At 40.0% G+C, this 10,183-nt stretch overlaps 2 protein-coding genes across 2 annotated transcripts; both read left to right on the top strand.

The window, feature by feature from the left end:
• The first annotated feature begins 281 nt into the window (after positions 1-281).
• On the top strand, positions 282-4,538 carry LOC103973067 (calcium-dependent mitochondrial ATP-magnesium/phosphate carrier protein 2). The gene is made up of 4 exons (XM_009387534.3): positions 282-1,440; positions 3,064-3,849; positions 3,942-4,032; positions 4,124-4,538. Exons 1-4 carry the CDS (start codon positions 963-965, stop codon positions 4,314-4,316), a joined length of 1,548 nt encoding a protein of 515 aa, XP_009385809.2. The 5' UTR covers positions 282-962; the 3' UTR covers positions 4,317-4,538.
• Positions 4,539-6,917: 2,379 nt separating this feature from the next.
• LOC103973068 (glucan endo-1,3-beta-glucosidase 14) lies at positions 6,918-9,656 on the top strand. The gene is made up of 3 exons (XM_009387535.3): positions 6,918-7,401; positions 8,029-9,068; positions 9,293-9,656. The coding sequence occupies exons 1-3, from the start codon at positions 7,200-7,202 to the stop codon at positions 9,374-9,376; spliced, it is 1,326 nt and encodes a 441-aa protein (XP_009385810.3). The 5' UTR covers positions 6,918-7,199; the 3' UTR covers positions 9,377-9,656.
• The last annotated feature ends 527 nt before the right edge of the window (positions 9,657-10,183 follow it).

Consider the following 10,183-nt stretch of genomic DNA (forward strand, 5'->3'; position numbering starts at 1 on the left):
TTTTTTTTTCTTTTTGAATATATTCCCTTGGTGAAAAAGATTATAAAAAAAAATACTTCGAACACGTTGATTTTTTTTTAAAAAGTATTTTTTATCAAAACTCACTCTAAAAATGCATTTATTTTTGGACAACTAAAAGGAAGAGAAGATGCCACGGAGCCTTACCACACGAGCGATCTGTATTATAGGCTACACGTATGAACTTGAACGAATATATTCCTTCCCCAAACCCCAAAAAGCGGAATGAGAAATTATATTAATATATAAAAATATATTGGAGTGAGTTTCTTATCTCTTTTTTCTTCTCCACTTCCATCTCCTTTCCGTTCTTCTCTTCCTCACCTCCGCCAGTCCCCGTCCGACACTGCACCATCTGGCCGAGTACAGACTGATTCAAGTATCATATTGACACGGGAGAGAGGAGGGAGGGCACTGCTACCATTCGTTACCAACAGGCAATAGGTAGGCGAGAGCCTTCTCTTTCTCCATGTTCCATCTCCCGATCCAATCTCCTCACCTCGTGTTCCGCTTCTGCCGATCGATCGCCAACTTCTCTTTCGTATTACCCTGCCTCTCCGATCATTGCCGATTCCTTTTGTTCGGCCTTGCCTCCCAACGCCCCAATTTGTGCTCTTTTCTTCCCTTCTGTCCTCCTCCTCTCGAATCCTTCTCCGAGCACGAATAGAATTTGGGCGTGCATTCTGATTCGAACGTATGACCTCCCGTCCATCAATTCGTTAGATGGGCATCCCATCTTACGATTAAAATTGGGGTTATGCATCTGATTCCGACATACTTCCGTTCGTTCATCATTTAGTATTTGTTAGGTAAACTCTCTTCTTCTCCGCCCAATCTCCTCTCCAGCCACCTCCTCCCCCTCCCCGAATTGAGTTAGGGGATGCGGTCCACCACCCCTCCCCGGATCGACCTTATCTACTGATTCCCCAAACTAGTGGCGGCAGATGTCCGGCGCGGCCAAGGCGGTGGAGCACCGAATTGGCTTCCCCACAAAGATGGAGGCGACAGCGCCAGCGGCCGATGGAGAGCAGCAGCGGCGCCCGGGCGGTTGTAATCCTGTGAAGAAGCCGGGGCCAGTGTCCATGGACCACGTTCTCCTGGCTCTGCGCGAGACCAAGGAGGAGAGAGAAGTCCGGATCCGGAGCCTTTTCAACTTTTTCGATGCGGCTGGCGTCGGCCACCTCGACTACGCTCAGATCGAGGCCGGCCTCTCCGCCCTTCGTATCCCTACCGAGTACAAGTACGCCAGGGATCTCCTTAAGGTGTGCGATGCCAACCGGGACGGCCGTGTCGACTACCAGGAGTTCCGGCGCTACATGGACGACAAGGAGCTTGAGCTCTACCGCATCTTCCAGGCCATTGACGTCGAGCATAACGGTTGCATCTTGCCGGAGGAGCTCTGGGATGCACTTATCAAGGCAGGTAAAATTAATTGTCCACTCTGTTGTTCTGCTACATTCTTTTCTTGCCCCCCAAATAAGACAGGAGTCTGCAACGCATGTCGAATGAGCTTTATGGGAAGCATATTATCTGTGCGGTACCAAGATTTCTAGATTCTCGGTTAGTTTACATAACACTGGTGTCAAATATTTCTTCATAAATAGACCAATTTTAGCCATAAGATGTTTGATGACTTTGGCATCCTAAATCTGATGATCATCTTTTTGATATCTGTGGTTCATCATCTTTTTTCTAGACATGTTTTGCGAGCATCTGTTTCGGGCTTTCAATGTCAACAGTGACAATGACATTTCTTCACTTCCCATTTTCTTTCTGTTCCGATTATTGAACTGTTGATTTTGACCTCGATTTCTGTTAATTGTTTTCCCTTGTCCTTTCGCATTTTTTTCACATTGAATCAACGTAGTATAAGGACAGAGGTTTAGCAAACAGATTTTATGTGATATGCATGGTGCCTGTGTCTTTTGTTTGACTTCGACAGATTATTATTGTTATGCTTGGTTGTGAATTATTGTTCCTAGTGGTTGTCATTGCACCTGAAGAAATGCTCATTACATTTTTATGATCGATGGTTCTTCTAGGGCAATACGTGTTGGGATGGGAGATCATTCAAATTGTGGTGCTATATTTTAGTCTGTGTGCATGCTGGTGAGAGAAGACAGATGTCTGGCCTTAATATTCAGGGCTCATGGCTTATTTATCTGAAACTTGTTGTCAGCTGGGATTTCATGATCATATTTGGATTAGATTTGCATTAAACCACTTACATATATCATTTGCGTGCTATCATGACTTCATTAGCAGTTATGAGTGGGCTGCATTGCATGTAATTTGTTGTAGGCTTTCTGCATTGAAACAGGTTTGTAAAAAGCCGTGGAACTTTTAAAAACCTGTAGAAAATCGATAAAGTTGAATGAAAGCAAGGATATGGAATGAATTGGAGGAAGGGGAGCTTCTTGTAGGTAGGTATAAGAAGAAATTACTATCATTAGAAGATTTGGTAACCATGCTTGGAATGTATAAATTCATGAAGTTTTACGAGTTATTTGGAGGAGAAAAATCTGAATTGAGATAAATACAGAGTTCAAGAGTACCAAGATGAGAATGAAGGCAGGGTTTAACTGTAAGTTTACTTGCATTTTTCATTTTCTTCTCTCCAATATCGAAATTGTGCTCTTCTGAAGCAAGACTTATTATTGTGGGTGCATTGGTGGGGAGGTAAAAGAGATCTGCGTAGCTTGTTTACCCACTCCATGTTCAAGCGAATGAGGTTTCTGTTCATTTTTTATTGAGTGAGGTCAAGATAGTTTGCTCCGATATTCCATTAGCAATGTCAATTCTAAGAAAGTTCAGACAGTTTCCTTTGATTTTCATAAACAGAGTTCATTAGTTATCTGATCATGGCTGTCACAGTTTTTCGAATCAGCGGACATGAGCATTTTGACGATTAGAAGCATATAAGATCATCTAGGCATATTTTTCATCTTTCCATTATACTGTGAATGCTTCTTTTGTAATCGCTTTTCTATAATGCGTTCAGCATTTTCTTTTACTATATAAGGCCTGTTCGTTTCTCTTCCTCAGGAATTGAGATTGATGATGAGGAACTTGCCCGTTTTGTGGAGCATGTGGATAAGGATAATAATGGGATTATAACTTTTGAGGAATGGAGAGATTTTCTGCTGCTCTACCCACATGAAGCAACAATTGAGAACATCTATCAGTACTGGGAAAGGGTTTGTCTTGTGGATATTGGTGAACAAGCCGCTATCCCAGAAGGGATAAGTAAACATGTAAATGCAAGCCAATACTTGATTGCAGGAGGGGTAGCTGGAGCAGCTTCTCGTACGGCTACTGCTCCTCTTGATCGTCTTAAGGTAGTTTTGCAAGTACAGACAACACAAGCACGTATTGTGCCTGCAATAAAAGACATATGGAGAGAGGGGCATTTCCTGGGTTTTTTCAGAGGGAATGGTTTAAATGTGATGAAGGTTGCACCTGAAAGTGCAATTAAATTTTATACATTTGAAATGCTAAAAGATTTCATTGTCAAAACCAAAGGTGAAGAGAAGAGTGATATTGGTGCATCTGGGCGTCTGACCGCTGGTGGTTTAGCAGGTGCGGTGGCACAAACTGCTATTTATCCACTAGATCTTGTGAAAACACGGCTGCAGACTTATGCCTGTGAAGGTGGTAAAGTTCCCAATCTTGCTACTTTGACAAAAGACATATGGGTTCATGAAGGGCCTCGAGCTTTCTATAGAGGGCTTGTCCCATCGCTTCTTGGAATTATTCCATATGCTGGTATAGATCTTACTGCATATGAGACATTGAAAGATATGTCTAGAACGTACATTCTGAAGGATAGTGGTAAGCTCTTTTTTAATATTTGGTCTTTTTCACATTTCTCTATAATTTGCTTTCTGCAATCTGACCTAGTAGTCTCAAATGCTATCGTGTAGAGCCTGGTCCGCTTGTGCAACTTGGTTGTGGAACTATCTCAGGGGCTCTTGGAGCAACATGTGTTTACCCTTTGCAGGTTATCAGAACAAGGTAGTTGATGATTACATTGTCGTAGTCTTCTATAGTTAATGCACATTTGTTTATAACTTTAAATAATGTTAAATCTACTATTTACTTGCAGAATGCAAGCCCAGTGCACCAATACATCTACCGCTTATAATGGAATGTCTGATGTGTTCTGGAAAACTCTTCGAAATGAAGGATTTTCAGGATTCTACAAAGGGATTTTTCCGAATCTGCTCAAAGTAGTACCATCTGCTAGTATTACTTATCTAGTTTATGAGACTATGAAAAAGAGTCTAACTCTTGATTAGGCAATTGTTTAGTTTTGCTTAATTTCCGTGATCATTGACATGACTGACTATAAAGTTTATGATGATGATGAAGAGGAGAAGATTACAGATTGAGTAGGTCGAATAATTGTTTCAACTGTGTCATGGTATTTTTTCCTTCACATGGTGAAGATTGTCTGAACAACTCTTTTTAAAATGCTTTTTGGAGTTAATAAGAATGAGCTTCATGAGCTAGCCTGTTCAGGTACTGTTCCTTTCTTTGTAGCTTACATTATTTTTTGACAAAAGTTATTATCAGTACATGCCACTCAATCTTACTTACCTGAAGTGTTATCTTATCACTGACTTTTAGATGCAGGCCTCTGACTGTGTAGAGAGATTAAATTTTTAGACCATCTCTTATCAGTAATACGCTTTTGACATTCTAAATGTCTCTAGTAGGATGGAAAAGTGAGATTCTGAGGGAAACTATTCCCAATTTCATGTGCTTACAAGTCATACTAGAATCGATAGGTCATGCAGCAAATGGATTCAGATTGGTGCTTTGATCTCTTTGGTATTTCAAAAACTTTGACACTAGACTATGCTTCTTTCACATATTGCAGCATAATGCTCATGTAAAACAGACGACATAGCATTAGAATGTGGATTTCATTTTCCCTAAGTTTATGGTGAAAATCTGTAGCTTGACTTTGTTTTCTAATTAATTGCTGTCTTTGATTTTACTATTGTTTAGAAAGGAAACATAACTTTTTATTTTTGGATAAATAGATCTAAATGTTTACAGTGAACCCTTTCGCTCTTGATGGATTTAATCTTCAATGCATCTTCCAATCTTTCTTCAGTTGGTCAGATCATGATATCAGGATATCTTTTGGTATCAGGATGTTCGTCAGTTTATATCACTTTGACAAAAATAACGAGCTCTGAACTTTGTGTTTGCTCAATCAATTTGCATCTCAATGTGTCATGTAGTTTTAATTTAACAATCACCATTTTGAAGACCTCATAGAAGATGACCAATTGGGGTCTCGTGTAGGATTGCCGTGCTATAATGCAATAGCATCATCTAGTGGTTACATTATTTTGATGGATTTCAACTCTTAAGGAACTTGTGACTGACTTCTGATTGAAATTTCGATGGAGAACTATGGCTGAATCATTGTCAAATAGTTATAGACAAAAAGTGATAATTTCATAGGAACAGAAAAGAGGGAGGAGAGAGAAGAAAGGAAGGCTTGTTGCTGAGAAAATATTTTTACATCAGAAAAATAACCGTAATATTCGTCTGGTATTCATAAGTCTAATGGCTACTATAGATGACAATAACATAGTCATTCTATATTTTATGAAGAGCAACTATTAGAATCTTAGATCTCCTTAATTAGGACATGTGGGATAGAATGGATAGTTTAAAGTCATTCATTTTTCCAAGGGTCAAATTAACATGTTCATTAAGCATAGCCATCTGTGTGCTTCCAGTTTTCTGTTTGTGGACCTCATTGCCTAAGCATTCTGATAACGTGTTGATGCTGGTATCCCACAGGCTGATATTGGAATTTTTGGCTGGGTCTTTTGTGCACCATATATCACTCCAGAGTTTCTATTCACTTACTGTGTTTTGTTCCACTATGAGAAGAGGCTTATGCATCACTGTGTTTGTCTTGTGGTGTTTGTCTTTAATGCTTAAAAGAAATTTGTTCGATTGATGTTGGTGGTGAAATTTTTACCGTTGAGAGAACCTTTTTTTTGTACACAGTAACCTGAATCCTTGCAACTCCAGTTTCCTTTCTTATTTATGCCTTTGCTAGTCTCCTCATGCAACAAGAAGACCACTTTCAGAAGGACTTCCAAAAGGTCTCAATCATGATTCAAGAAAGTTTTTATTATAGTAATGATGCCATCCAAGTGTAGATTCATATTCAAAGGAGTTTATATGTGGCTCCACCGAGGCTGGTTGCTACCATGAAGTTAGATGCAATACTTGCTAACATTTATGATTTAAACCATGGAACCTTTACGATAAATAGTCTCTAAACTCATTTTTTTTGTTTTTGCCCAATTGATGCCAATGAAATTATGTATTTTATTTAGCTGTTGATCACTTTTTTTTTGGTTTTATTGCAGCGCAGATTCGCTAGCTGAAAAAGCAAATCCAAGAAGGAAACTGGTTGTCCTTGACAATATAGCTTCCAAGAGTACATTTAACGTTGTTGAATACATGTTTTCCTAATAGATAACTACGTAGATTATGAAAGTTGGTTCCTTTGTAACAGCATTAACAGTAATGAAACAATCATACATTAATTTTGCAAATGCAATATCCAACTTTTCTTTTACATCTTTGCCCTGAAGAACACATTCGATGGACGGTTGAGCTCCGGATTTAGTCATCTAGGCTCAAAACGAAAAAAAATTCCAATATATACTCTACTTTGTGATTGACATCTTGTAACGACAACTTTTTTTTCCTTTACTAACAGTGGGAGTTAAAGGAGATGCACAATGTAACCATAAGTAATATAATAATAGATCCACAAATTCCTCAGCAACATGCTGCAGCCATATGAGGAAGGCAAGGGAACGAGGGCTGGTGACTCGTAGAAGATAGCGTGGCCCCGATGGTCTGCGGGGCATCCCCTCCTCCTGTGACGGTTGGTAGTTACCTCCCTTGCTCCGAAGTGGGAATCAAAGGAAGAGAGACATGCCGAGAGATTGGTTAGGCCCAAGGAATCGATTCCTTTGGTCGGATTGCTTCAGTCGCGATCTCTCTCCTTCTACCTTCTACTTCTCTCCATCCATCCATCCATCCATCAATCCCTGCTGCTTTTGGTTCTTTGCTTTCCTTTCGACGGCGTATCGTGGTGCTGGTGGCGGCTGGAGGCCAAGAATCTGATCTATGGCATGCCCCCAGATAAAGCAAGCATCCCATTGTTGCTACACATGGCATCCTCCTCCGAAACCTCTGCAGTTCTCATCGCCGTCTCCTCCTCGTCCTCGTGCGGCTACGACGCCCCTCCGCTGCCTATTGCTAAGAAAAGCATGCGGGATTCTCGGTCGCCACTCTTCTTCTGGTGCCTCGTCTTCTTCTCCCTTTCGCATCATGGTAAGCTTTTGCACCTCCCGTGCCCACTCCCAAGCTACCCTCTCTTCGGTTGGTTAAAGGCGATTGCATCCCCCAGTTTTGATCGATCAGGACTTTTAATTTGCTATAAACAATGACTTTTTTTCTTCTTTTGTTTCGATTGTACAACTTGCTCCGTTAAATCCTCATGATCCCGTCACTCCTTGAAACCTCTTATCAATCCTTGTTGAATTCTACCTTATTATTTTCCATCGTACTAGACAATCATAAAAGCTTCCATTCTTTCTTCTCCTGCTCTTCTCCTTTATTATACCTTTCATCTGATATCACTCTTTCCATGTTAACTCTGATTGCTTTTTGATCATATTAGGAACCGTTTAATCTTCTCTCATGACAGTTTGCATTTTATTTTTGGTTTATCATTCATTTTCCAATTATTCCTTTTGGTACTTTTGATATTTTAAAACACCAAAATGTAATTTTATTTGTTTTTTCATCCAACCGAAATTTATAAAAGTCCGCTAATGAATTTAATAACATGATTCTATCGAGGGTTGAAATATGAGAGTCATACAATAATAATAATAATAATAATATAGGCACAAAAAATGTTGTGTTAGTAAGCATGCTGTTTCTGTTGATATGAAGGCCCACTGAAGGTTGAGGCATTTACTGGAACCTATGGGATAAACTATGGCAGGATTGCTGACAATCTTCCTCCACCTGAAAGCGTCGTCACACTTTTGAAATTAGCAAAGATAAGGAATGTGAGAATCTACGATGCGGATCACAGCGTGCTCAATGCATTCAAGGGGTCTGGGCTCGAACTGATCGTGGCCATCGGCAATGAGTATCTAAAAGACATTAGTGTGTACGAAGATCATGCTATGAGTTGGATCAAGGAAAATGTGCAGCCATTTCTGCCGGACACCCACATCACAGGAATTGCAATCGGGAACGAAGTTTTAGGAGGCACAGATGAAGAACTGGCAGGAGCTCTTTTGGGTGCCGCAAAAAATGTGTACAATGCCCTCGACAGGCTTAAATTGGCGGGTGACATCGAGGTGTCAACGCCACATTCCGCGGCTGTGTTCGCTAATTCCTTCCCTCCCTCATCTTGCATTTTCAGAGAAGATGTCCTCGTCTACATGAGGCCCATCTTGGATTTCTTTTCGCAGATCGGTAGTCCCTTCTATATCAATGCATATCCATTTTTAGCTTACAAAAGTGATCCTGAGCATATCGATATCAATTATGCTCTTTTCCGGTCGAATGCCGGAATCCATGATGCGAAGACTGGCCTGCACTATGACAACATGTTCGATGCTCAAATAGATGCAGCTTATGCTGCTCTCGAAGCCGCCGGTTATGACAAGATGGAAGTCCGGGTTTCGGAGACAGGTTGGGCTTCTGGTGGGGATGAAAATGAAGCTGGAGCCACTCTTCAGAATGCAAGGACTTACAATTTTAATCTCCGGAAACGACTTTTCAAGAAGAAAGGGACTCCACGGAGGCCAAAGATGGTGGTTAAGGCTTATGTTTTTGCTTTGTTTAATGAGGATTTAAAGCCAGGACCGAGTTCTGAGAAGCACTACGGGCTATTCAAGGCCGACGGGAGCATATCCTACAATATTGGCTTACATGGCCTGAAGCCTTCCAGTGCATCTCCATCTCTCTTGTCACTCACGGTATCAGTTTCTTGGATTCTTCTTAGTAATATGCTTCTGCTTTTTGGAACTGAGAATCCCTGACCACCCTGTTACATTAACGAATAAACAATATTGTATTAATTAGTATAAACGATAACCGAGGCATGATTAATTTAGCAGTATATTTTTTCCCTGTGAATTCATTAATTAGAAGCTGCTGGCTTGAATCGACTAACATTCTACTTTGGGTGGCACGATCGCAGAGAATTCGTACACGAAGTTGCCTAGGACCATCTGCCATGGTTCTCACATGTTACGTAATGGTTATTCTAGCTCTGATGATTTAGTTTGGCAAGACAAGAAGAAGACTGGACTTGGACAGCGTTTGTTGGATCCTCTTACCTCCTGTACTATCTACCATGTGCATTTCCTGCTCATGAGAATTGTGTAGGTACAAAGTCTCTAAATGATTTAGGACATGAAGTAGCTGGTTTCCATTGATATTCCAATGCCGTTCATTAGTTGGATCAAGTATCTCAGTGCGCTCTTTAGTTCTATACTAATAGACACAAGTTTTTTTATGAACATTGTAAGATGAGAAATAAGTAATTGTTTCATTGTTTTCAATCAATGTCGGCAATCATATTCGCTGAAGCTCTTCACTCACTATTGGGATGCTTATGATAACGCTTTTATAATAACTCTTTCGTTGATCGTTCATTGATCATCTGAAGTGAGCGATAAATTGAATGGCATAAAGAAAAGGATATTGGCCACATACATTGGAGGAGATTATACAAGTATACCGGACAAAATTCAGCCGAATACCCCTATGTCGCATGATATATATATATATATATAACACCAAAGGCTAATCAACAGCTAATGATGTTATGTTGATCGTATGATGATGAACGAAAGGTTAATCAGTAATCAGTTAAACTAATAGAGTTCTAACGATAAATGAAAATTAAATTTATGTACATGAAAATTAAAGATTCTATTGACACATTGAAATTAGCTATGCATATTTTCTTGGGCATTCATGGATCCACGCTTTCCAAAAATTCTCTAGTCTTTACATAGAATATAAAATTAGGATACCTTATTTTTATTTGAGGCTTCATGCGAAAGAAAATAGAGATGATGGTTAA

The sequence above is a fragment of the Musa acuminata genome, unplaced genomic scaffold (genome assembly GCF_036884655.1).
Source record: "Musa acuminata AAA Group cultivar baxijiao unplaced genomic scaffold, Cavendish_Baxijiao_AAA HiC_scaffold_1138, whole genome shotgun sequence".
Lineage (NCBI taxonomy): Eukaryota > Viridiplantae > Streptophyta > Magnoliopsida > Zingiberales > Musaceae > Musa > Musa acuminata.

Coding starts and splice junctions, on each gene's coding strand:
- LOC103973068 (XM_009387535.3), top strand. CDS start 7,200: ATGCCCCCAGATAAAGCAAGCATCCCATTGTTGCTACACATGGCATCC. Junction 7,402..8,028: donor CTTCTCCCTTTCGCATCATG/GTAAGCTTTTGC, acceptor GTTGATATGAAG/GCCCACTGAAGGTTGAGGCA. Junction 9,069..9,292: donor CATCTCTCTTGTCACTCACG/GTATCAGTTTCT, acceptor GCACGATCGCAG/AGAATTCGTACACGAAGTTG.
- LOC103973067 (XM_009387534.3), top strand. CDS start 963: ATGTCCGGCGCGGCCAAGGCGGTGGAGCACCGAATTGGCTTCCCCACA. Junction 1,441..3,063: donor GGATGCACTTATCAAGGCAG/GTAAAATTAATT, acceptor TCTCTTCCTCAG/GAATTGAGATTGATGATGAG. Junction 4,033..4,123: donor TTGCAGGTTATCAGAACAAG/GTAGTTGATGAT, acceptor ATTTACTTGCAG/AATGCAAGCCCAGTGCACCA.